Raw genomic sequence first — 27,782 nt, 5'->3', positions numbered from 1 at the left:
CTGAAACCCTTCAGTCCACAGGTAGGTCAACACTCTATGGATTGAGCCAAACCAGCTAAGGCTGATTTGCTAATATTTTGTTGAGGATTTTAGCATCTGTGTTCATCAGGGATATTGGCCTGTAATTTTCTTTCTTTGTAGTATCTTTATCTGGTTTTTAAATTAGGATAATGGTGGTTTTGTAAAAAGAGCTTGGAAGTATTCCTTCCTCTTGAATTTTTTGGAATAGTTGGAATTTTTGGTAAAATTCACCTGTAAACCCATTGGGTCCAGGACTTTTGTTCGCTGGAAGTTTTTATTTATTTATTTATTTTTTAAAAGGTCTCACACATTTATTACTGAACCAACCTACAACTGCAGGGGGGGGGGGGAATCAACAGAACAAAATCATGAGTCCATTAATTTTCCTTAAAATGCCCCAACTGTCCAGACAGTAGCGATCTTTTCAATCATTTAAAGGTGTAGGCAACCTGGATACAGCATAAATTTGTGAGTCATCTCTCATGTGTGATTCCTCATAGGCCCAGTTTGGTTCTTCTCCAATGTCTCCTCTTCGAGTTGTACCCGATTTTATTGCCAGTTTTCATCCGAATCCATTGGGGAATGGGCTGATTCTGCTTTTGTTTCTTGGCCAGAAATCTCTTGATCCTGAAAGTCTTGTGGGAAGACATAGTGAAGGAGAAGACATGCCCCTCGATGGCGGAGAAAGAGCTGCTCAAAGTTTTTAAATTACGGCTTCAATTTCATCAGTTGTCAATGACCTACTCAGGTTTTCTGATTCTTCCTGGTTGAGTTTTGGAAGATTGTATGTTTCTAGGAATTTGTTCATTTCAACCAGGTTGTCCAGTTTGTTGGCATATAGTTGTTCATAGTATTTTCTTACAATCCTTTCTGTGATGTCTGTTGTTATATCACCTCTTTCATTTCTGATTTTATTTATTTGGGTCCTCTCTCTTTGTTTCTTGATGAGTCTGGCTAGGAGTTATCAATCTTGTTTATCTTTTCAAAGAACCAGCTCTTGAATTTATTGATCTTTTGTACTGTTGTTTTTTTTTTTTTATGTCTGTCATTTATTTCCATTCTAATCTTTATTATTTCCTTCTTTCTACTTCCTCTGGGCTTTTCTTTTTTTAACATTTTTATTTTTTTTTAATATATTTTATTGATTTTTTACAGAGAGGAAGGGAGAGGGACAGAGAGTTAGGAACATCGATGACAGAGAAACATCAATCAGGTGCCTCCCGCACAACCCCCACCGGGGATGTGCCCACAACCAAGGTACATGCCCTTGATGGAATCGAACCTGGGACCCTTCAGTCCGCAGGCCAACGCTCTATCCATTGAGCCAAACTGGTCAGGGCATGGGTCATGTTTTCTTATTCATTCAGTCAACCTACGTCTTTTGACTGAAACATTTAATCCATTTACACTTAAGGTTATTATTGATAAGTATTTACTTATTGCCATTTTTCTTTTCTTTTTTAAAAAAATATTTTTATTGATTTCAGAGAGGAAGGTAGAGGAAGAGAGAAATAGAAAAATCGATGGTAAGAGAGAATCATTGATTGGCTGCCTCCTGCACAGTCCACACTGGGGATGGAGCCTGCAAACGGAGCATGTGCTCTGACTCAGAATTGAATTGTGACCTCCTGGTTCAAAAGAGGTCAACACTCAAACTCTGAGCCACACTGGCAGGGTGCCATTTTTATTTTTATTTTTTAATTTAAATTCTTTTTTTGAAATATATTTTTATTGATTTCAGAGAGGAAGGAAGAGGGAGAGAGAGATAGAAACATCAATAATGAGAGAGAGTCATTGATTGGCTGCCTCCTGCACGACCCCACTGGGGATTGAGCCCACAAACCTGGCATTTGCCCTTGACTGGAATCAAACTTGGGACCCTTTAGTCTGAAGGCCGATGCTCTATCCACTGAGCCAAACTGGGTAGGGCTAATTCAAATTCTTTACTGTTGAAAGTATTACGTATGTCTCCTTTTTCCCCCATTGACCTCTCTTCGCCCACTCCCGCTCTTCGGCACAGGCCCACTCCCCGCTACTGTCTGTGTCCATTGGCTATGCTTATATGCGTGCATATAAGTCCTTTGGTTAATCTCTTACCCGCACCCTCCCCTTATCCCACCCTCTCCTGCTTTCCCTGTGAGGCATTTTTATTTTCTTTATGCCTGTGCTCCTTTCTCTCTCCTTTTTTTTTCCCCCTTCTTACACTGGTCCCTTTAACATTTCTTCATCCTGCACGACCCCACTGGGGATCGAGCCCACAAACGGGGCGTGTGCCCTTGACCGGAATCGAACCTGGGACCCTTCAGTCTGTAGGCCGACGCTCTATCCGCTGAGCCAAACAGGTTAGGGCCATTTGCCATTTTAATTATGATGTGTCTAGGTGTGGGTCTGTTTGGGTTCATCTTGATTGGGACTCTCTGTGCCTCCTGCACTTGTGTGACATTTACCTTAACCAGGTTGGGCAAGTTTTCTGTCATTATTTCTTTTTTTTTATTGTGTGTCTCTGTGTGTGTGTGTCATTATTTCTTTTAATGGGTTCTCTGTTCCTTGCTCACCCTCTTCCCCTTCTGGTATTCCTGTAATGCAGATGTTGTTATGTTTCATGTTGTCCCAGAACTCCCTTAAGCTATCTTCCTGCTTTTTAATACTTTTTTCTATTTGTTGCTCTAATTGGGTATTTATTTCTACCTTGTCATCCAAATCGCTGATTTGGTCCTCTGCTTCATCTGATCTACTTTTAATCCCTTCAGTGTGTTCTTGATGTCAGATATATCATTCTTCATTTCTGTCTGGTTCTTTTTCATGGCCTCTATTTCCTTTTTCATGCTGTTGCAATTTGCACTAAGTTTCTTAAGCATCTTTATAATCATTGTTTGAACTCTATGTCTGATAGGTTGCTTACCTCCATCTTATTTAGTTCTTTTTCTAGAGATTCCTTCTTTTCTCTCATTTGGGGGTTGTTTCTTTGTCTTCCCATTTTAGTTCTTTCTTTGTATTTCCTTCTATGTATTATATAGAACTGTTATGCCTCCCAGTCTTTATGGGATGGCCTTATGTAGAAAGTGTCATGGGGGGTCCAGTGAAGTAGTCTTTGTTCACCTGAGCTGGATTTCTAAGAATGCTCCTTGTGTGCGCTGATTGGGCTCTGCTGTTGTAATTGTGACTTGACTGTTGATGTCCTGTTTGTGGGAGGGATTTCCCCTCCGACTTGCTGCCAGTGAACTTCAACTCCAATGTCGTTGTGCCAACTGTTATACAGGTGCTTTGGGTACACTATTTGTGGGGCTCACTAGATTTTTCTCTGATGTTGTTGAATCTGGTCCCTGGTTGTGTCTATCCTGGGCCTCCTGGGAGCTTCTCTAGTGCAGGTGAATGTGAGTCACTGCCCTTTTCTGGCCCTGAGCAACCTGATTGAGGTCCAAGAGGTAGAATCCCCTAATAGTTCAGTGGTCAAGGACTCATTAGTCCAAAGGCTGGATGTGTCTTGAATCTCACATCTTGTTTGTCCCTGTTCTGAGCTGTGCTCCCTTCCCCCATGGAGCTGGTCCTATAGGTGTCAGCTGTAGGCTCTTGGGGTCCCACTGGCTTTTGCCTCATTGAGCAGTCTGGGATGGTGTCTGCGGTGGGGACCCAAACTGCTCTTTCTGACTAATTAGATCAAAGCCTCCAGAGACCTGCCTCTGCCTACAGACTGATTGGATTCAGTCTAGAATAGTCTCAGGCAATGGTCCACAGATGTGGTGAGAGGTTTTCAAACCGGGTGGGACTATTGCTTCTACCTGGAAGCTAATTGTTATTTTCAGTCTCTTAATGGGCCTCAGAAACTTCACAGGGTGGGGCAAGGGATTTTCCAATAAGATGGGTCAAATGTCTTCCCCCCAGGCAAAAACCACCTGGATAGCAAAGGTTTGCCTGAGAAAGATGACCACCACCAGTGTCTGTAAACTGGTTATTTTTAAGAAACAAAAGACTCAGGAAGAAGCTTTGACCTACTTTCCCCCTAACTGCCTAAAAGAATTGAGATAGAGGACCTGTTCTAAGAAGGGAGATATCATTACAGATAAGTACAGTTTAATATGAACTAAGTGTAACAGGCAGGGAAGAACCTTACAAAACAAGTCTGATCAAAGTCCTCTCTCGTGTCCATTGTTGAAGATGGCCCAACAAATATTTGTCTAACAAACATTTGCTTTTACATGTTCATGGGAATTGCTTTACTCCCCATTATTTTTGTTATTTTAAATTTTTAAAATTGATTACAGAGAGAGAAAGGGGGACGAGAGAGAGAGAGAGAGAGAGACAGACAGACAGACAGAGAGAGACAGAGAGAAAGAGACAGAGAGTGAGAGAGAAATAGAGAGAGATCAATTTGTTGTTCCATTCATCCATTCACACACTAGTTGCTTCCTGTATGTGCCCCAACAGACAGGAAACTGAACTGAAACCCTGGTGCATCCGGACAATGCTCTAACCAACTGAGTTAGTTGGCCAGGGCAATTTCCTCTCCTTTGAAGTCCCAAACCACAACCCCCCTTTCTACACAGTTCAAGATAGCATATAAGCTTTAAGTGCTTGTTTTGTCCTCAGGTCCCAGTTTCTTATGGAACCTCCATATATACAAATGTAATAAATTTATTTTCTCCTGGTTATTTGTCTCATGTCAATTTGATTGTTATATCAGCCAGAAGAATTTGGGTAGAAAATAATTTTTCTTCCTGTGCACTTTCATAATCAATGAACCTAGGAGGTAGGCACTTTTATTATTATTATCAGGTGAGAAAATCAAGGCCCAGAGAGGTTAAGTGACTTGCCCCAGTCAACAGCTAAAACAAGTGATAGAGCCAAGAACTGAACCCAGGCAGTCTACCTCCAGAGGCTGCACACTTAACTATTATACTATTATACTGCCTCTTGCTTGTAAATGATGTCAGATGAGTCTTAAGCATATCAGTGAGATGGGTTTTCTTACCTCAGAAAACAAAAACTTGGAGAGGTTAGCATGGGGTGGGGATGGGGGGAGGTGGAGGCAAGGTTCTAATCCAGGTCTTACGGGCTCTAAAGCACACAACACTATGTCACATCTGTTCAGGTCTTGCTTGAGGCTAAGGGACTAGGGCAGTGGTTGGCAAACTCATTAGTCAACAGAGCCAAATATCAACAGTACAAGGATTGAAATTTCTTTTGAGAGCCAAATTTTTTAAACTTAAACTTCTTCTAACGCCACTTCTTCAAAATAGACTCTCCCAGGTCGTGGTATTTTGTGGAAGAGCCACACTCAAGGGGCCAAAGAGCCGCATGTGGCTCGCGAGCCGCAGTTTGCCGACCATGGGACTAGGGGAGGAACTGAAGCAGGCCTCCTCAGGATCATACATCTCAGCAGCCAGTTGATACAAGGAGTTCCTCCTCTCAAGGCTCACAGATTGCAATGCCTGGTATTTTTCCTGTAAACATTTTATCATGCTTACTAGAAGCCCGTTGCATGAAGATTCGTGCAATAGACCTTCCTTCACCTGGCTGCCGGCACCAGTTTTCCGCCGGCACTAGTTTTCCTCTGGCACCTGGGACCCAGGCCTTGGCTCTGGCCACCCGCCGATCGGAGCAACTCCTGCCGGCGCTATCGGCCACCCAGAGTGCCACTGCCCGTGCCTTCCGCTGGCCCCATCGGTCCCTGCTCAGTGGCGCAGCGGCCAATCGCGCCAGCCCCCGCCGCCCATGCCTCCCGCCGGCACGATCGGCCACCCCAAGTCCCGCCACCCGCACCTGCCACAGGCCCCATCGTTTCCCGCTCAGCGGCCTGGCGGCTGCTCGCGCCAGCTGGAGGATTGGGGGGCGGGGACTTGCAAGTCCCCGCCCCCCACTTCTCCCGCTGGCCCAATCAGCCACCCCGGGAGAAATAACCCCGAGTCCCGCCCCCCGCACCTCCCGCCGGCCCAATCGTGGGCGTAGCGGAGTGATGGTTAATTTGCATATTACCCTTTTATTATGTAGGATATTACTTTCTGATTTTCCAATTATGTTTTCACCAAATAAATAGTTACATTAGCAATCAGAAGTTGAAAATTCTTTTTCTCAGTATCTTCACATAGACAAATCCACTTAATTTTAACTGGTATAAATGAAAGTTATTTTTTTATTTAAATAAATACTGACTCCCATATCTTTAGCTCATTTCAGTGAAAAAGTTGGCCATAAAGAAGAACTTAGGAGTTTTAAAATAGACATCTTTTTTTATTGTGGGTTATGGAAAATTTCTATACAAAAATAAAATTATAAAATAAACACTCATGTACTTATCACCTAGCTTCAACAGTTATCACCTACAGATTTCTTATTAGGTAGGTCTCCAATATATTAGCAGTTCAGCCATATTATCCTTTATACTGGTTAAATACTTTTTAAAAAGCAAACCATTATTGTTATTTCTTGCTTATAAACTTATAGATAATTTACATTTTATTCATTTTTATTCTCAGTATCTTCCAAATTTTCCATGGTGAATAGGTAGTACTTTTGTAATAAAAAAATATAAGATATTTTAAAATAATGGATAAACATACTTGTTTAAGGACTATATTTTCAAATATTTAATCCTGGAGTCATTCTTGCTCTTACTTAGAACTATTAAAAACGGGGTCCTCTCCCTGAGAGTCCATAAAACTCACTAGGAGGCCGTGGAATAAAATTTGTTTTTATTTTTTTTTAACTTTCAAATATTTTATTTCACTTGAGTAAATTTTCATATCCTCTTTTTTTTTTTAATAAATTTTTATTGATTTTTTTACCGAGAGGAAGGGAGAGGGATAGAGAGTTAGAAACATCGATGAGAGAGAAACATCAATCAGCTGCCTCCTGCACACCCACTACTGAGGATGTGCCCGCAACCAAGGTACATGCCCTTGACCGGAATCGAACCTGTGACCTTTCAGTCCGAAGGCCGACGCTCTATCCACTGAGCCAAACCGGTTTCGGCTCATATCCTCTTTTAAAAAAATATTATTTTTATAGATTTCAGAGAGGAAGGGAGAGGGAGAGAGAGACAGAAATATCAATGATGAGAGAGAATCATGGATTGGCTGCCTTCTGCACTCACCCCATCAGGGATGGAGCCTGCACCTGGGCATGTGCCCTGACCAAGAATCGAACTGTGACCTCCTGGTTCATAGGTTGATGCTCAACCACTGAGCCACACTGGCCAGGTCATATCCTCTTATGAAGATTCAAAAAGTTATTTTTCTCTTTTTTTTAATTTAATAAATCTTTATTGTTCAGATTATTACAATTGTTCCTCTTTTTCCCCCCATAGCTCCCCTCCACCTGGTTCCCACCCCACCTTCTGCCCTTACCCCCCCCTCCACTGTCCTCATCCATAGGTGTACGATTTTTGTCCAGTCTCTTCCCGCACCCCCCACACCCCTTCCCCCCCGAGAATTGTCAGTCCACTCCCTTTCTATGCCCCTGATTCTATTATATTCACCAGTTTATTCTGTTCATCAGATTTTTTTATTCACTTGATTTTTAGATTCACTTGTTGATAGATAAGTATTTGTTGTTCATAATTTTTATCTTTACCTTTTTCTTCTTCTTCCTCTTCTTAAAGAATACCTTTCAGCATTTCATATAATACTGGTTTGGTGGTGATGAACTCCTTTAGCTTTTCCTTATCTGTGAAGCTCTTTATCTGCCCTTCAATTCTGAATGATTGCTTTGCTGGGTAGAGTGATCTTGGTTGTAGGTTCTTGCTATTCAGCACTTTGAATATTTCTTGCCACTCCCGTCTGGCCTGCATAGTTTCTGCTGAGAAACCAGCTGACAGTCATATGGATGCTCCCTTGTAGGTAACTGTTTTTCTCTTGCTGCTTTTAATATTCTCTCTTTGTCTTTTGCTCTTGGCATTTTTTTAATGGTGAAAACGTGCCTTTTAATACATTCTTGAGAGGGGGTCTCTGGTTGTACAGGCACACATGGAGTAGTGATCACAGCCTATTTATCCCCAAGGTACAAGAGTCCCTCCTCTGGTTCCTCATTGGCTGGGTACTATGGATTAATAGTTGCCTCATAGGTCGCCTAGGTCTTATTATCTCGCATTGGGCCATTTAAAAAAATGGGCTGAGGCCTTTTCTAGTTGTCTCCACTCGCCCTGGCTCTTGGCGTTTTAATTATGATGTGTCTTGGTGTGGTCCTCTTTGGATTCCTTTTGTTTGGGGTTCTCTGCGCTTCCTGGACTTGTAAGTCTATTTCTTTCACCAGGTGGGGGAAGTTTTCGGTCATTATTTCTTCAAATAGGTTTTCAGTGTCTTGCTCTCTCTCTTCTTCTGGCACCCCCATAATTCGGATGTTGGTACGCTTGAAGTTGTCCCAGAGACTTCTTACACTATCTTCAAATTTTTTGATTCTTTTTTCTTTTAGCTTTTCCAGTTGAGTGATTTTTGCTTCTTTGTATTTCAAATCTTTGACTTGATTCTTGCGTTCCTCTAGTTTGCTGTTGGGTGTCTGTATAATATTTTTTATTTCAGTCAGTGTATGTTTAATTTCTAGTTGGTCCTTTTCCATATCCTCAAGATAATTATTCCCTCCACTATTCAAAGAAAGGAAATCTTGATGTCTGGTCCAAATTATTCAATCATCAAGCCCTTATTGTAAAGCAGGGTTAGTAAAATTTTCTGTTAAGGGTCATATGTATACTAATAAAAGCCTTGGGGGTGATCAGGCCAGCAGGGGAGGGTAGTTGGGGGCAATCAGGCCGGCAGAGGAGCAATTAGGGGGCAATCAGGCAGGCAGGCCAGCGGTTAGGAGCTAGCAGTCCTGGATTGTGAGAGGGATGTCCGACTGCAGGTTTAGGGATCGGGCCTAAACCTGCATTCGGACATCCCCCGAGGGGTCCCAGATTGGAGAGGGTGCAGGCTGAGCTGAGGGACACCCTCCCCAGTGCATGAATTTCGTGCACCGGGCCTCTAGTATATAAAATAAATAAATAAATACAAATGTTTAAAAAGACTTTCAGCCATGATAGTTATATTTATTTAACAACCCCTTAGCTCCATGGTTTCTTCATACCTGGTATAGGGTGTGGTCAGAGCCCAGATCCCCCTCACAGCAAGATCCAAGGGAAGTATTGGCTGATAATGGTGTAAACAACCCTGTTGAACTTGCTAAATCTATTGAAATGATGTGTTTTTCAGCAGTTTGAGATACCGCTTTAAGCCTCTAAATCCTTGTAGAGGCTGTTTGAACCGTGGCTATAATTATGAAGGGCAGAATATGGCATTCATTGAGTGTACTTGAGAAAAAGCAGTTATTCCCAACTACAGCTCTAATACTCACCCAGGTGTTATGAAACACATAACACAGACACACTAAAGCAAAGAGGCAAAGTTGGAACTAGCAACTTCATTGCACTTGCAATAGAAGAGCAGTTTCTGAGTGATTGTAAAAAATAATCCAGCCCTGGCCCTGGCTGGTGGGCTTAGTTGGTTGAGCAAGGAGAAGTTGCCAGGTTGATTCCAGGTCAGGGCACATGCCCGGGTTGAAGGCTCTTTCCTCAGTACGGGGCATGTAGAGGCAGCCAATCAATGTTTCTCTCTCTCCCCATTCCTCTCCCTCTAAAATCAACTAAAAATATATATTTTTAAAAAGTAATCCAGCTCTAAGCTCAGCGTGGTGTTCCAGGCCACAAATGCAAGTCCTAGTCACCTAGTCCCTGTTACTGCACTTACGCCCTGGTGTACAGTGAAGATGACTTTGCATCCTTGGAATCATGTCGCTGTTATTCATCAGGGTCATGAGTTGCTTAAAAACTGTGAAATACAGTAAGAAGTTATGGCATTTCTTGTTATTATGGACTAGAGGCCTGGTACACGAAATTTGTGCACTGGGCAGGGTGTCCCTCAGCCCAGCCTGCACCCTCTCCAATCTGGGACCCCTCGGGGGATGTCCGAATGCAGGTTTAGGCCAGATCCCTAAACTTGCATTCGGACATCCCTCTCACAATCCGGGACTGCAGGCTCCTAACCGCTGGCCTGCCTGCCTGATTGCCCCCTAACTGCTCCTCTACCGGCCTGATTGCCCCCAACTACCCTCCCCTGCTGGCCTGATCACCCCCAAGGCTTTTATTAGTATACATATGACCCTTCACAGAAAATTTTACTAACCCTGCTTTACAATAAGGGCTTGATGATTGAATCATTTGGACCAGACATCAAGATTTCCTTTCTTTGAATAGTGGAGAGAATAATTATCTTGTCTTTAAGTTGCCCTGAAATTAAAATGAGAATTGACTTAGAAAAGTATAAAAGCGCCCTAACTGGTTTGGCTCAGTGGATAGAGCGTCAGCTTGCGGACTGAAGGGTTCCAGGTTCGATTCCAGTCAATGGCATGTACCTTGGTTGCGGGCACATTCCCAGTAGGAGGTGTGCAGGAGGCAGCTGATCGATGTTTCTCTCTCATCGATGTTTCTAACTATCTCTTTCCCTACCTCTCTGTAAAAAATCAATAAAATATATTTTTTTTAAAAAGAAAAGAAAAGTATAAAAGCACCATATAAAGACAACTGTCTTTTTCATGTACTGAAAAGACAATAAAGTGGTAAAATGAAAAACACTATTTTTATTCTCCCCCTTCCTTCCTTTACAGCCTTTATTTAAACTTTGAAATTTATAAAAATTTCACTCCAATTTTAATTTCTTTACATTCAATATTATTTTGTATTGGTTTCAGGTTTTATATTAGTTACAGAATAGTGGTTAGACAATCATATACTTTACAAAGTGTTCCCCGACATTTCCAGTACCCACCTGGCATCATACCATCATTACAACACTATTGACTATATTCCCTATTTACGTGACAACGGGTTTATAGGTTCCTTCCAGTCTTTCTTTTGTGTTGTTCGCCTTTCCTTTTCTTTCTCACTTCTTCCCTCATTTTCCTTATATAGTATCTCAATTGGCCATCAAAGCTCAGTGAAGGCACTGGGAAACTCCTGTTAGCACTGGGAGCTTCTCTGAATCACTTCAGTCAGTCCAGTACCCTGCAGTGCGGCACCCCTCCACTGAGGTGGCACCGCCCCTCAACCCCTGCCTCAGGGTTGCGGGTCCTTGCCCCTCCGCCCCGGTGTCCTTCCATGCCCCTTGATCCCTGGCCGGGCCCACCCACGTCTTGGGGCCACTGCAGGACCTCTCTCTCTGCTGGCGAGGCAGATCCCTGCCTGCCAGTCCCCTGCCCCAGCCCGAGCCCCCTCTGTGCATCCCGCCTTGCCAGGTTTTTGCCTTTGATCTATGGCATTGGTGACAGCACACTCCTAGCAAGCCTGGTACCCAGAGGGGCACAGGGTCAGTTCTTTGTCCAGAATGCTAGAGGTTGCAGTAGCATTTGCAGATGTCACCTAGAGCCTGCTGGCGAAGGCAGCGCCTGTGTGGGGTGTCCTCATAGACCGATGGTGAGGCGCTGCTCGGCGCCCCTTGGAACACCCGCCTCCTGGCCAGCCGCTTTGCCAAAGCTGAGGCACTCGCCCTGGAGCCGCCCTCAGGCAGCCCCGCAGTCGAGCCTTGTGCCTCGTGCCTCGTGCCTCTTCTTCCACATTCGGCCTCCATCCATCCCTCTCCCCTGCAGTGCTTGGGCTCCAGGCCCGAAAGAAAAGAACCAAGACCAAGAAGGACACACCCCAAAGGAAGTGAGTCTTGAACCCCCACATCCCATTCTCTGGATTTCCTCCCGCACCTCCTCTCTGTGTCACATCTTGAACGGGCACCCTGTGGCCCAGCCACATGGCCACTGGGCTGCCTGGTAGAGTTGGTCTCCGTGAAGCTGTGAATCTGTGGCCAGAGGCCCTGTCTGGGTCTCAGCAACCCCATGCCTGTGATGTTCCCGGGGCCCCACAGAGTGGCTAGGCGGGCTGGCCATACCTCCCCTGGGCTGTGATGTTCCCGTGGGCCCCATGGGAGTGGCTAAGCAGGCCCAGTCACTCCTCCCAGGCCCCACAGGTGTGGCTAGGCAGGCTGCTGCCCCTCCCGGGGCCTGCAATGGACCCAGATCCCACAGGTGGCATCTGGCGCTGCCCACCCCGCCTCCCAGGGCCCCGATGGACTGGTACCTTGCCAGCGGTGTCTGGTGCTGCCCGCCAGGCCTCCTCTGGCCCCGATGGACCTGAATCCCCAGGGGCGGGCCATGGCGCTGCCTGCCCTGCCTGTGTATGCAAATTTACCCGCCATCTTTGATGGGTTAATTTGCATACTTGCTCTGATTGGCTGGTCGGCGTGGCTTGGTATAGTGGAGTGCTGGTTAATTTGCATGTTTCTCTTTTATTAGTGTGTGTGTGTGTATATATATATATATATATATATATATATATATACACACACACACACACACACACACATATATATATAATTTATGTATATTATTTCAGAGAGGAAGGGAAAAGGATAGAAACATCAATGATGAGAGAGAATCATTGATTGGCTGCCTCCTGTACACCCCCCTATTGGGAATGGAGCCCACAACCTAGGTATGTGTCCCACCAGTAATCGAACCATAACCTCCTGGGTCATGGGTCAATGCTCAACCACTGAGCCACACTGGCTGGGCCTGAAAGGCTTTTTAAAAGAAAGGGTTAATGTGTGTCAGGGATTGATAGCTCACAGGTGAGTGGGTGACTAGAACTTGAATTTGTGGCCTGGGTATCCACACATATGCACAAAGCCCCTCCTAGTTCAGGATGGAGCCTGGGCTGAGGAGAGAAGAGCCTGGACTGAGGGCTGGGATGGCTCTCCCCAACATGTCTCCTGCAGCACAGAATTCTGAGAAGTCAGAGATTTCTAAACTGGAGCCTGACCTTCATTATTGTATACTTGTCAAGGTAGGAGGATAACACACTTTATTTAATAGTTTGCCAGACAGATTTAAAAGTTTTTCAATATTTAGACATCTCTTTCTATTATTTTGAAACTGGACAACAAATGGGTCCAGGATGCCAGTCAGTACTTGAGCCAATTAAGCAAAGACAGGGTTGAATCATCTATAAGCATTTATTCCAACAACGCCAGCAGGATGGGAGAGCAGCAGGTCATCCACACAAATCTGCTCTATCTTCCCTGCCACCCCCATGTGCTTATATTGAGGAGAAGGACAGAGATTGCATGGGAAAGTAGGAATTACAGGTATGGGGAAGAAGGCAAGGTGTCATATTTACAAGTTATGGGCAATGTGGGCAGCGGGTTGTAAAGGGCGGGCACCTCTGGGTGATTACAGTCTGGAACTTCATTGTTTCAGCAACAAGGTTGTTAATCTTTCCACGATGATAGGCAGTTCTCGAATAAGGAGAAAGTAGCACATTCCGAGGTTCACTTCCAGGTCCCGGGACGTACAACTCCTAGCCAGGTCAGGATGTGCTTTTCTTTCAGAACAGAACAATCACGGTTAAGAGCATGATTAATATTTCTTATAACTATAGCTAGTCTCCACTATTCTATTTCTGCCCCCTAACAATTTCATTTACGTGGAATGTCCAGAATAGGCAAATTCATAGGGACAGAAAATAGATAAGTAGTCGCCAGAGGCTGGGGGGAGATGAGGGAAGAGTACAGTGCTGGTGAATTTGTACATCTCTGAAGTCCGTGCATTGCCTGTCTGTATGTCTCTATATACCGATGTTTGTGTGTGCACAAAAGGTATATCATTGAGTTAAGATATGCAGTCATTTATTCTCCAAGTGATTGCAGGGCAAGGGGTGGGGCCTGGGATAGGCAGGGGCTGGAGCTCAAGGAGGGTGCAAAAAGAATTTAAGAAATCACACCTTCTACGAGCTTAGGGTATACTTGAATCTCTATAGGGCTGGTTATTCAGAGCGGTATGTAGCTCAGTTCAACTATGCTACCTGTCCATTTGGGAGAATTGCTTCACTTCTCTAGATGTTAGTTCCTTAGTCTGTGAATTCTGAGCGTTGAGCTAGCTGTCCATTAAAGGTCCCTTCCAGCTCTAACATTGCACACGTTGGTTTTAGACTACCCTGGCAGCCGTGCTAACTGGGTTCAGGGGTAAGATAAGTCGTCCAACCAACACATTTTGATTACAGTACCTATTGTGTGCGGGTGTATCTATGGAAATAAGAAACTGTATTATGAAGAACTCCCGCCTCCACACGTCAGCTTCCTTGGTTCAGCAGAATTTTTTTTCCTAACCTTCCGGCACCCGCCCGAGATCAAGATCACGTGCCAGGCAGCGGCGGGGGTTTGCTATGGAGCCCCACGCGGTCGATAATCGGAAGTGGTCCTTGAAAATTACTTTCCCAGGAAACTTGTATTTGAAAAGCAATGCCATTCTAATTTGCTTTTTCCTAAACTCATAGAGATAGAATCAAACTCTCGCTCGCAGCACAGAAAACGTCGCTCTCTGAAGAACAAAATGAACAAGCAAAATAGAGGTACACGCATAGAGAGCAGGCTGACAGCTGGTGCGGGGGGGGGGGGGGGGCGGAGTTGAGCTGCGGGGAATGGAGAGATTGAGTAAAAAAAAAGAAGAAGAAAACCCCTCGCGGACACGGACAACAGTGTTGTAATTGCGGGGTGTGGAGAGAGGTGGAGGGTTTGGGGGGAATAAATGGTGATGGAAGGGGACTTGGCTTGGGGCGGTGAGCACAATACAGTGTACAGATGATTGTGCACCTGAAACCTGTATAATTTTGTGTCACCCCAAAAATTTAATAAAAAGGAAGTAAAACAATCCGAGGATCTCGTCCCGAGAGGAACTTCCAGTCCTGCAGCGGCGGAGGCGCGGGAACCAAGAAGCTAAAGGCACCGGTTCTCCTCGGAGCGCTTCTCCGAACGGACCAGCCCCCTCCACCCCCCCGCGGGGTTGCCGTGGAGACCGAGCGAGCTGTGGATGCGGAGAAGCGCGAAGGCTTGGCCTTTGCTGTCTGTCTGCGGAGGGGACTCACAGGACCGACGCCAATATGGTTAGTGGCGCCGAACAGGGAGGGAGAACTTTTGAGTATGTCCTGGGGCTGCAGATTCGAGGTTCCCAGCACCCTGTCGGTAAAGTCTAGACGTGTCAGCAGAGGACGGTTGACCCTGCCTTCCCCGTGTTCCCATGGGGGACAGGGATGCAACTGTAAATACCTCGGTGCTTTCTTCCCTCCCGATTCTTTACTTCCGGCACCTGAGCTGCCCGTGGCATGGAAAGCAGACCCAGGGAAGGAAGGCTAGGAGGACAGACGCTTCAGGAAAGCATCTCTCACCGCACCCTAATTGGAGAAGATGAAGAAGTTGGGAGCGGCTATTTGGTTCAGCACAGTACAGGGCGATGGCCCTTTTAGTAACAATACTTGTCACCAAAAAGGGGTCCATAGGCTTCTCTGGGGTTCCTTGTGACGGATTTGACTTGTAAATGCTGGCGCTGTCACTGTTTAAAACGGACCATCGTAATTGGATCGTACAGCTTTCTGTCGTTTCTTTCACAGATGCTTTCAAGGGCCAAACCTGCCGTAGGTGGGGACCTACCCCACACTGACAAAAGGAAGAAGAAAGGCAGGAAGATGCCAAAACTAGAGGAGCTACTTTCACAAAGAGATTTCACCGGAGCCATTACCCTATTGGAGGTAATGTCCAAAGAAGGGTACTTCTTAGGAGGTGAACACCAGGAATAGGGATGAATGCGTGGGTGGCTGCTGGTGGTTACGCTGTTGGAACAGGTGGGTGCGTTCTGGGGCTTTCTGTGAGTCTAGTCAGGCAAAGATTCCAGTTTCCAAGTTAACTATAAACCTGGTTAAAGATGAACTATAGGCCCGGCTGGTGTGGCTCAGTGGTTGAGCCTCTATCTATGAACCAGAAGGTCATGGCTTGATTCCCAGTCAGGACACATGCTGGGGTTCCCCGAGGATCCCAAGTAGGGGGTGTGCAAGAGGCAGCCAATCAATGATTCTCATCATTGATGTTTCTCTCTCCCTCTCCCTTCCTCTCTGAAATCAATTAAAAAAATATTTTTAAAGAAGATGAACTAAAAAGATAGACATATTTATCGAGGGATACTTTTAATTATATCTAGCCCCACTGAGGGTGAATCCAACCTAAAAATATGGAGGGTCATTTAATACAGTGTCAGTTCATACATTGGTTATCCCAACCCCTGACCAATTTATGATTTATACTGGTTCTAGGTTATAAAATTTTGATTAAATTTAATCTACTATGCTTCATGCTTATTGTCTTAAATACTAAATCTTCAGAAAATATTTCAATCTCTATGACAGTAGTTCTTAAATTTAATATCTATCCGAACCACCTACGGTGCTTTATATTCCTGGGCTTCTGCCTGACGGATGGATTATTTTTTTGAGAGAGAGGAGGGAGAGAGAGAGAAACATCAGAGGTGAGGTTGCCTCCGACAAACATCAGATGTGAGGTGAGTCCCCTCCGCAGACAGACAGCAAAGGCCATGCACCTGAACTAGGAATGGAAACTGCAACGTAGGTGGTGCACAGGACAAAGCTCCAAACAACTGAGCCTCCCGACCAGGACAGGGATTCTGATTCTTTACAGAATCAGTCTACAGTGGTGCTAAGGAGCCTGTATTTTAGGCAAGTAGCCTGAGTGCGTCTGATGTAGGTAGTTCAAGGACAGTGCACTTTGAGAAACTGCTTTGTGGAAAGCACATGCTATAGGGGCGTGAAGGAGAATGAAGGGGTGCACCAAAGAATGTACAGGTGATGCTTGACAGCAAGCCTGCTTATGTTGTACCACAGTCATTTCTCCAAAGCACCATTATAGACTTAATAATTGTTTTAATTTAGCTTTATATATCTTTCTCAGTCTTCCATGGATAGTCCTACATTTTTCTCCTAGTGATCTGGTATGGAGCAGATTAGTTAACTTTTTTAAAAAATTTGATTTTATAGAGAGAGAAATGTTGATTTGTTCCACTTATTTATGCATTCATTGGTTGCTTCTTGTATGTATGTGCCCTAACCAGGGGCTGAATCGGCAACCTTGGTGTATCAGTCAATGCTCTAACCAACTGAGCTACTCGGCTAGAGCTGTTTAACTTTTTTGAATCAGTCTTCTCATCTTTAAAGTGGGGAGTTGACCTAGAAGGACCTTCCAGCTCTATAAATTAGTGGACTGAATGGTGTGTGTATGTCTTATTTTTGTCAGTCTCTGTGGTTTTTTTTCTCTCTCTCTCTCTCTCTCTCTCTCTCTCTCTCTCTCTCTCTCTCTTTTTAAGGCAATGACCACATTTTCCTTATGTGTAATCCCACACTGCCTTTAAGTAGAAGTGCCATGATGTATGGGAATGGGAACTTCCATGGTAGGGATGAGGAAGTCTCATGAACTCTCCTTAATTCCTGGGATAAATTCAGGGAGACCTCAAATAAGAATAAGAATTTCTTCAGGTCTAAGGCACTGAACTTAAATTCACAGCATTTGTGAGAGGAGAATTTCTAATGTGATGGAGTTAACTACAGGAGTAACTTCTTAACCCAGACAAGAAAGTATCAAAGAATGCCTTCATCTTATAATAATTAAAGGCATCCAAAATTTTGTAGCAATGATATGTAAATATGTGTTTGACTATTTAATTTTTCACCCATATTTTTTAAAATTTCTTTTTATTTTGAAAGAGAGAGGAAGAGAGAGACATTGATTTGTTGTTTCACCTATTTATGCATTCATTAGTTGATTCTTCTTTTTTAAAATCCTCATCCAAGGAGTGAGGATTTTTTTTTCATTGAGATTGGAAGGGAAGGGGGATGGGGGGGGGGAGCGAGAGAGAAACATTGATGTGAGAGAGACACATCGATTGTTTGCCTCCCATACGCAACCCAACCAATGGGGGGTGGGGATGGAACCTGCAACCCAGGTATGTGTCCTTGATGAAACCCAAAACCCTCCAGTGTGTAGACTGATGCTCTAATCACCTAGATACAATGGTCAGGACCATTGGTTGATTCTTATATGTGCCCTGAATAGATATCAAACTGGAAACCTTGGAGTAAATCCATGTTTTTGATTTATCAACCTGTGGAGTGAAAACCTCTCACCAAGGTAGTTCAGACTCCTTCTTCAGGGTTCAGTCCTTTCCTCCAACATAGGACTTTTCTATTGTTGACTGAAGAATTCATAAATATTTGTTCCTAATGGACATATGATGCCAATCTTCTGAACATCCTTAACTCTCATAGGTCCTGGTAAGCCTGTTCAAGGGTCAGAGAGTGATTTAGTGACTTGTCCTCAGTGAACTGTTATAACCTACTAGAGGCCCGGTGCATGAAAATTTATGCACTGGAGGGGGAGTCCCTCAGCCCGGCCTGCCCCCTCTCACAGTCCGGGAGCCCTCAGGGGCGGGAGGCGACCCAGCGATCAGGGGAAGGCGATGCCCATCACACCTCTGCTGCTGCCACTGCTGGCAGTGCAAACCTCGACCGGCCCTGGTTACCTGAGCCTCAGGCGGCCCTGGGCGGCTGGGCAGCCACCATTCAAGGCCTGCCTGCACCTCGGGTGGGCCCTGGGGGGCTGATGGCCTGGAGGACTCTGGAGGCAGGAGGGGCTGAGGGGACTGGGAGCCGTCATCTTTATGGGGGGGCAGTCAATTAGCATATTCCCTCCTTATTGGCTGTGGGTGCTGCCATCTTTGAGAGTGGGGCAGTCAATTAGCATATTCCCTCCTTCTTGGCTGTGGGTGCCATCATCTTTGCAATGGTGTGAGGGTCAATTAGCATATTCCCTCTTTATTAGATAGGATGAGTAAATATATATGTATACTAATGAGACAGGTTTGAACCATGAAGCTGAATGTGGTAGAGCATGGAGGGTGAGAACATGGGATTTGGAGTCAAACATGACTTTAAGTCCCTGCCTCCACACCTACAGGCTGTATGGCCTGGAGCTTATTGCTTCATCTATCTACTTTCAATTATTTTGAATTAAATGTTTCATATAATTCTTATGTTTTTATATATCACCCAGAATTGTTATGAGGATAATGTTTAAATACTTTCTGGAGTGAGGTGTCAGCAAATAAAGAAAAATAAACGTGAAGTGTTTTAAAATGTCAATTTCTGTAACAACTAGAAGGTAATTGTGCTGAGTTTTATAAGTATCGGTTTAATTAAATTGGATATCCATTTGTTTCTATTATGATTTTTTTATTATTTGTCAGTAATTTAATGTAGCATTTTTTTTAAAAAACAGGGGTTACTTTAAAAAGTTATCCTGTGATTTTTTTTTCCCCATGAAATTTTAACCTGAAGTTCAAACGTCATGTTGGGGAACAAGAAGAGGATACTAATTTGTGGATTGGATACTGTGCTTTTCACCTGGGTGACTACAAGAGAGCTTTGGAGGTTAGTAAAAAGAGAATTTATAACAGAAGGGCTTTGAAAATGTTATTATAATAATACATGCTTATGAGAATACATGCTGATGATAAAATTCAAACAACATAGAAGGGTACAAAGTAAAAAAAAAAAAAAAGCTGTTCCCAATTCTACTTCTTTGTTAATGGAGGCAGCCATTGGCTCTTTTTTGATGAGTTGCTTCAGAATTCTTTATATGTTCAAGTATGTGTATATATATATATATATATATATATATATATATATATATCTTGTTTCCTTTTGCTTTTAGATATAAATTAGTGAGATTGTACAACATTTTAACATTACTATTTCTTAAGTCTTCAGGAAAGGAAAAATAAACTATTTTGATAGAAAAGATTTTATGAGTCTTTCTTCAAAAGAAGTTTATTTTTCTTTTGTTTGGTTATTTTTTAGAGATATGAAAGATTACATTATCTTTAGTTTTGAAGTTGTTTTTCTTGGTCATTGTAATGAACAATCTAATGAACAATGTATAAGATTATGAATCTAGATAAAATTATAGATGCCTTTTGTCAAGCAATTTTTAATTCATAAATGAAATTGTTTAAACATTTCCCACATATTCTTACTCTCAAAATATAATCTAAGGATATTTAAAGAACCTGCATAACTAAAATGAAAGTATCCAAGATCAGGTAATGTGGTGAGATGAAGAACAAAAGCAACAAAATTGGTGAAGGAAAAGAGAAGATGTGAAAAGGATAGTATAGAGGCTGGTAGTGTTTGTGAAAGATGTAGGAGAAAGGAGAGTAACTCAAATGTAATAAGAAAAAGCAAAGGCATCTAGTATAGACTGATAAATAGTAAGAGTATATGAAAAGTGTAGTTGACAAAGTGAATCTCAGAAAGAGGTTGTGGGTAGGGGGGAAAAAGGCTTTTAAAAAATGTAAAGCCAAATAAAGCCAAAAAACAATTAGAATGAAGTGAAATTTGTAGTGTAGTAATGCTATCAGATTTTAAGTTAACCGAACCTATGCAGTTTTATAAAGTATCTTTTGTTTGTCTTTTTAAGTTAGTAAAAATAAAACATTTTCATAACTGTTCATTTATGCAGTTTGTAGCTCATATCATTGTTAAAAAGGGGAAAAAACAAGTGTAAGAGTCTGTGGACCACAGTCCTACATGGGTGGGATTGAGTTTTAGCTGCAGTATTTTGTTTGTTTGTCTTTTGTTAATCCTTACCCGAGGATATTTTTTCATTGATTTTTAGAGAGAGTGGAAGGGAGGGAGGGGGAGAGACAGAGAGAGAGAAACATCGATATGAGAGAGACACATCAATTGGTTGCCTCCCACACACGCCCCAACCTGGGAGGAGATCAAGGCTGTAAGGTTGAGCCAAACGGTCTAGGGCAGTGATGGGCAACCTTTTGAGCTTGGTGTGTCAAACTTTGCCAAAAAACTGAGCATAACTCGGGTTATGCATTCATTGCTTGATTCTTATATATGTGCCCTGACCAGAGATGGAAACCGCAACCTTGGTATATTGGGTCAACACTAACCAACTGAGCTACCTGTGTCACTTTGAGGAAAAAAACATTATTTCGCAAATGTTTCATCCTCGGGAGCAGCAAATGTTTCATCCTCGGCATGTGGCCGCCTCAGCGGCCGCGTGTCATCAGAAATGGCTACGCGTGTCAGTGCTGACACGCGTGTCATAGGTTCGCCATCACTGGTCTAGGGCTAGCTGCAGTGTTTTTAACCTGACAGGTAGGGAATGGTTGAGCATTCAGAGCCCCTGAGTAGGAAGTTTTCCAATCTCAGTAAGAAGTCCTATTCCATCACAGAAGGATGGCCCATCTATTGTGTTATTGCCGAAATAACATCACTGCTTAATACATATTTCAGGAATATGAAAATGTGACAAAGGAGGAAAATTGCAATCCTGAAGTCTGGGTGAATCTAGCCTGTACCTACTTTTTTCTTGGAATGTATAAGCAAGCTGAAGCTGCTGGATTCAAAGGTAAAATGGGGCCCTTTAATGTCTGATATTCATCACTAATTGTCAGAGTCATTTTGTTGATTTAAAAATTTAATTTCTATTTCTGTGGATGAAAATTCAAGTAATATTAGAAAGCTAAAAAAAAATAGCTTTACTCTTCAAAGAATATTGTTTTTGAGCAAATTTATGTCTGTGCTCTGGCCGAGTAGCTAAGTTGGTTAGAACGTCAACCCAATACACCAAGGTTGTGTGTGCTGCTCCCCCACCACCCTTTCTTAGAAGGTACAGCTTCTGGCAGGAGAATGAGGGAAGAAAAAGAGCAAGGTATCTTTCTTAGGCCCCAGCATGATAGCATGTTCATGCTTTTGGTGGGATAGTTGTTCGAGCTCTTATGGATGTGGATTTTATAGCTGCTGTTTCTGCTTCTGAGTGAGAAGCCAAGTAATTTCAGTATGAAGAATCCGTACTTCTTTACTTTTGCTTTACTTGTCATGACAGTCATTTTGGAGAACTAGACTCAAATTTGCAAACAAGAATAGGGCAAAGGGAAATATGGGAGGAAAGATTAAGAATTAGAGTATGAATGAAATTAAATTCAAACAAAGGTAGAGAAAGTGGGCAAAGTAATATATTTTAAGAAATTTATGCCCAGGCCAGTGTCGCTCAGTTGGTTGAGCATTGTCCCATGCACCGAAAGGTTGCAGGTTTGATTCTGGTCAGGGCACATACCCAGGTTGTGGGTTCGATCACCCATCCCTAGTCCGCGTGTACAGAAGGCAGCCGATCATTGTTTTTCTCTCACATTGTTGTTTCTCTCTCTCTCCCTTCCTCTCTCTCTAAAAAAATCAATGAAAACATATTTAAACTAACAAAAAAGAAATAAATTTGTTAGGGAAGAATGTATTCCAGGGTAGAATTCTTAGTGAATTAACTGACATACATATTTAGAATTTCAGCTCAAATTCATGGAAAATATGGAACTTAAAGCCTTACTTGATTTGTACCCAAATTGTGTCATATGTACTAATGTAGTTTTTCCCAATTATTTATAAGGGCCTTTAAGTTACTTGCTTTATCTGTGCCTAGAACAGTGTTAGACACACAGAAGATGATCAAGGTAGCTATATATCTTTTCATACATATTTTTTTCATTGTTTCTAAATTTTTATTTATTGATTTTAGAGAGAGAGGGGAAAGGATATAGAGTGAGAAACATTAATTTGTTGTTCCACTTATTTATGCATTCATTGCTTGATTCTTATATATGTGCCCTGACCAGAGATGGAAACCGCAACCTTGGTATATTGGGTCAACACTAACCAACTGAGCTACCTGGCCAGAGCTATTTTATTTTTTTATACATTGAAGTATGACTTTTGCTGTAAAAAGATATAGGATTGAGTGTACAGAATTGGGAAATTCTCCAAGAGTGCAAAGAGGATTTTGAACTTGAAAGGTGATAACCTTTTTGCTTGGCTTCCTGTTTCATTGTAGCAGATTATCATGCTAGAAGATCTATGGAGTAGAGGCTGGACTAGCACTTAAGAAAATATCCTATTTAATAAAGAGGGAATATGCTAATTGACTGCCACACTCTCAAAGATGGTGGTGCCCACAGCCAATAAGGAGAGAATATGCTAATTGACTGTCACACCCTCAAAGATGGTGGTGCCCATAGCCACAAGATGGTGATGCCCAGTTCCCTCAGCCCCACCGGGGTGGCAGGCACGTTGCAAGGCTGGGCCCGCCCCCAGGTAGGCCTGGCCGCTCTGCGCACCTGCCTCTGGAGTCCCCCAGTCCCCTCAGCCCACCAACTGCCCAGGACCGGCCCGAGGTGCCGGCAAGCCTTGGATGGTGGCTGCCCAGCCGCCCAGCTGCCCAGGGCCGCCTGAGGCTCAGGTAATCATGGCTGGCCAAGGCTTGTGCTGCTGGCAGTGCAGCAGCAGAGTTGTGATAGGGGTGTCGCCTTCTGCCCCTGAGGGCTCCCGGACTGTGAAAGGGGGCAGGCCGGGCTGAGGGACCCCCCCACCTCCAGTGCATGAATTTTCATGCACCGGCCTCTTGTGGTAGTATAACTGTGGAAAAAGAGATTTCAGAAGGAATTGACAAAGCATACTGGGAAGAACAGCTGAATCAGAATGGATTCCTACATGTATTGAAATGACCATAACTGTTTATTTCCAGTGTTTGGTTCAGTGAACAGCACAGTGGTGGGCTGTGGTCCGCCATAATAGAATCAGGTAGAAAAGTGATTGGGAAGAGCAGAGCCTTAGGATGCTTTTCTTCTGGTTCTTGATGCTGTCACACAGGTGGAAACTAGACTAAAATAATATGTGTTGTTATGTAGCAGAGATATAGCAGGAGCAGATAAGTAAGGATTTGGGAAGACTTATCTGAGTCTCATGTCATTCCTGCATGGGACTAAGTGCCGTAGGCAATTAAGTTCTTTAATAAGCAGCTTGGATTTTTCTTTTTTTTAGCTCCAAAAAGCCGACTTCAAAACCGCCTCCTCTTTCATTTGGCTCACAAGGTATTCATATTCTGATTTCACACATTTAAAAAAATTTTTTTCTTTTGTTTTCTTATTACCAACAACGGTAAGAAATAATTAACTAGAAATTCTTGTTAATTATTAGAAATTCTTGTTACAATGTCTGCCTTTATCTGTAAAAACTCTTTTCCATATAAAGTCTACTTTGTCATATTTATATAGCTACATCAGATCTTTTTTGATTACTGTTGGCCTGTTATGACTCTTTACATCCTTTTACTTTCTACTTCTTTGTATCCTTATATTTTAAATGTCTCTCTTGTAAACATCATATAAAAAAGGGTAAAGAGGCCCTGGCTAGGTAGCTCAGCTGGTTAGAGTGTTGTTCCAATACACCAAGGTTGTAGGATCAATTCCCTGACAGGGCACATACAAGAAACAGCCAATGAATGCATAAATAAGTGGAGTGGCAAAATCAATGTTTCTCTCTCCTGTGTCTCCCTTCCTCTTTCCCTCTAAAATAATTTTTAAAAAAAGAAGAAGCCTGGCCGATGTGGCTCAGTGGTTGAGCGTGGTCGCTGGTTCCATTCTAGGTCAGGGCACATACCCGGGTTGTGGGCTTGATCCCCAGTAGGGGGGGCACAGGAGGCAGTCAATCAATGTCTTGCTCTCACATCATTATTTCTCTCTCTTTCCCTCTCCCTTTCTCTCTCTCTAATATCGATAAAAAACATATTTTTTTTAAAAAAAGAAAAGATAAAGAGAACAAGAAAATGAGGAAAGGGAGAAAATATCGAGAAAGAAGTAGAACAGAAAAAGAAGGTAAGATAAAGAGGGAAGAGGGATCAAGTAAGTAATATGACCTCTAACTTAAAGGCTTTCCATCGTCAAGACTATGCTTCCAGAGGCTATTTCCATTCTTTCTCTGAAGGATAGACAAAGGAGGAGACAAGAACTGAAGGGAAATAGGGAGAACATAGAGACAAAATGGCTGGAGGAGGAGGAGTTAAAATCTCTCTAACGTAGGTGTTGATATCCCTGACTATACTGCAATATGAATTTTTTTAATATTAAATTTAGAGAGAGAGAGACAGAGAGATACTGATGTGTTGTTCCACTTATTTATGCATTCATTGATTGTTTCTTGTAGGTGCCCTGACTGGGGATGGAATGTGCAACCTTAGTATATCAGGACAACACTCTGACCAACTGAGCTACCCAGCCAGGGATAATGTGAAACTTCACATGTCTTTTTCTCTCTTACAATTTTAGTTTAATGATGAGAAGAAGTTGATGAACTTCCATCAGAATCTTCAGGATATCACGGAAGATCAGCTCAGTTTGGCCTCAATCCACTATATGCGATCTCACTACCAAGAAGCTATTGATATTTATAAGCGAATACTGCTAGATAACAGGTCTGTGTCCTTTTATGTCTACTCAAAATCTCATTTTATTAGTTTCTTCTGTAACTAGTTTGGCCAAAGATATAATGTCCTTTAGATCTAGTATCACCATGTGTTCAAATCTGTTAGCTAATCTGGTGAGCTTAAGAACTCTTTATTGTCTAGATCAAGGTTTCTCCACATTTATTTCATTATCACCCTTCCAAGGAGCCTTTTTAGACCTTCCCCCCCGCTTAATTGCCCTCCCATGGAATTTTAATACCACATATATACTGTATATTTGTTTATGTACTGTATGTATAGCTATGCTTTGTATACAAAATTAGTATAATTTCCCACCTCTTTATAAGAACCAATTATTGCCCCATATACGAGTGATATTTCCCCTATTGATAATGTATGGTCTAGGTGTATCAATTTCAAAGTTGCAGTACCTTTTAGGTAACTTGGTGATGAAATTGGAAAAATTAACATTGCAACTTTATCACTGACCACTTTGCCTCTCTCCCACATCCCCCAAATATCTCATCCACCTCACTTCTCCCTTCTTTTGCTTTACTTTCACAGTCTCCCACTCATTCCCATTTTAAGTCATCAGGTCTACTTGCCTTGTCTGTCCCATCTTCTGTATGGTGTGTGCTTATTTGCATTTATACTCAATTATGTTGTACTAGAGGCCTGGTGCACAAAATTCGTGCATTGGAGGGGTGTTCCTTAGCCCAGCCTGCACCCTCTCCAATCTGGGACCCCTTGGGGGATGTCCAACTGCCAGTTTAGTCACAATCTGGGACTGCTGGCTCCTAACCACTTGCTTGCCTGGCTTCCTGATTGCCCCTAACTACTCTGCCTGCCAGCCTGATCACCCCCTAACCGCTCCCCTGCCGGCTTGATTGACACCTAACTGCTCCCCTGCCAGCCCCATCACCCCCAACTGCCCTCCCCTGCAGGCCTGGTTGCCCCCAACTGTCCTCCCCTGCTGGCCATCTTGTGACAATGTGGGGGCGGTCATCTTGTGATGACGTGGGGGCAGCCATCTTGTGATGCAAGGGCATGAGGGTCAATTTGCATATTACCTCTTTATTAAATAGGATGTTAGTTTTTTTAACATGAGTAGGTAGGAATTAAACTTTTCACTTGCTTCTCTAATTGTCATCCTTTTTTCTACTTATCAAAACATCCAAAATTACAATACCAAGAAAAATCCTGCACTGATTACATCTTGCCTTCTTTCTTCAAAAGGCAAATTCATATCCTCTTTGCCTTGCTGTTCTTGGCTGTTAAAAAAGTCTGTAGTTTGACAGCATTTCTGTTAACCTTTAATTCTTTTCTAATAGGGAATACCTTGCCCTTAATGTTTATGTGGCTCTGTGTTACTACAAGTTGGATTACTATGATGTGTCTCAAGAAGTTCTGGCTGTTTACCTTCAGCAAATTCCTGATAGCACCATCGCACTCAATCTTAAGGCCTGTAATCATTTTCGTCTTTACAATGGCAAAGCAGCTGAGGTAGTGATGGAAATTTGTTTTTTAACTTAATTCCGTTTCAAATTACCCTATGCTTCCTGGGTTATTAATGACACTATTATCTATAAGTCTTGATCAATACCCCTTTGTTATTGCCAGTGTGATTCTATATGAACCTAATTATTTCAATATTTATATTTATCAGATCTTCTAAAAAGAATCTTGACTTCTAAATTCTCTGTGTATGCCTAATATATTGTAGATGATCTTTTCCTAGATGCCCTACATTAACTCAAATATGTTAAAATCAGATATTTTCACTTCTTCCTCCAAAATATTTTTGAGGCTCTTTGGTTCACTATCAGCAATATGTAAATCACATCCAATCTTAGGATATCCATCACTCTCTTCTCCTTCATTCCCCATCTAATCATTTACCAGTTCCTACCAGTTCTGTGTTCTAGATATCCCTTTTGTCTATCTGCTTTCTCCTTTGCCAGTGCTCTAGTCCTCATCACTTATTTCAGTTCTTTCCCTGCCTCTAGTCTTGTCCTCTCCGGCCCAACCAGTGAGTTTGCTCCATACACCATACTCTCTAACTGCCATTACTTTGCATACACCTTTCTCATTCCTGGCCGTCTTCCTTGGGTTGGTACACTTCATTGTCTCCTTCAAGGTTATTATAAGAATCAATAGTGGTAGATGTTTTATGAATACTTAGAACTTAGCTACCTTATAAATACTGTGCAGAATACTTTATATCCTTTATTTAGTTTCCCTGACAACCCTGTGGTAAATTCTGTTAGAACTCTCTTTTTATAGGAAACTACTGAGAGTACACAGGAGGCCATACATTATGACCCCCCTTTTATTTTATTTAACGTTTCACACACACACATGCATGCATATATATACGAGTATATAGGTGTAAACATATATAGATAGAGAGCATGTACTATACTATATCTATGTACAGATTTGGTTATTTAAGGGGAGGAGGAGGTAGGATTACAGTTGTGAGTATGCAGAACACAAGAGTTTACTTTGTGTTATTATTTATTCATTATTTTATTATTTTTCCATACAAACAACTGT

At 42.7% G+C, this 27,782-nt stretch overlaps 2 protein-coding genes across 3 annotated transcripts in view; one reads left to right on the top strand and one right to left on the bottom strand.

The window, feature by feature from the left end:
* Positions 1 to 515: 515 nt before the first annotated feature.
* LOC307108599 (large ribosomal subunit protein eL39-like) lies at positions 516 to 671 on the bottom strand (the record flags this gene model as incomplete). The annotated part of the gene is made up of 1 exon (XM_079786743.1): positions 516 to 671. One exon carries the CDS (start codon positions 669 to 671, stop codon positions 516 to 518), a length of 156 nt encoding a protein of 51 aa, XP_079642869.1.
* A 14,163-nt stretch (positions 672 to 14,834) lies between these two features.
* The window catches only part of IFT56 (intraflagellar transport 56), a 53,283-nt gene continuing 40,335 nt past the window's right edge, over positions 14,835 to 27,782 (top strand). The window contains exons 1-7 of one of the 2 annotated variants that reach the window (XM_079786204.1): positions 14,835 to 14,968; positions 15,473 to 15,610; positions 19,259 to 19,351; positions 21,233 to 21,347; positions 23,807 to 23,856; positions 25,090 to 25,235; positions 26,558 to 26,729. In XM_079786204.1, coding sequence (XP_079642330.1) covers positions 14,966 to 14,968; positions 15,473 to 15,610; positions 19,259 to 19,351; positions 21,233 to 21,347; positions 23,807 to 23,856; positions 25,090 to 25,235; positions 26,558 to 26,729 — 717 coding nt within the window. In that variant the 5' untranslated portion in view covers positions 14,835 to 14,965. Of the gene's footprint in view, positions 14,969 to 15,472; positions 15,611 to 19,258; positions 19,352 to 21,230; positions 21,348 to 23,806; positions 23,857 to 25,089; positions 25,236 to 26,557; positions 26,730 to 27,782 lie in introns of those variants that run through there. The other variant, XM_079786205.1, reaches the window with a different exon arrangement.

This window comes from Cnephaeus nilssonii (genome assembly GCF_951640355.1).
Source record: "Cnephaeus nilssonii genome assembly, chromosome: 12".
NCBI classification, from domain to species: domain Eukaryota; kingdom Metazoa; phylum Chordata; class Mammalia; order Chiroptera; family Vespertilionidae; genus Cnephaeus; species Cnephaeus nilssonii.
The sequence above is the reverse complement of the archived record's forward strand: the minus strand, read 5'-3'. Positions and strand labels throughout refer to the sequence as shown.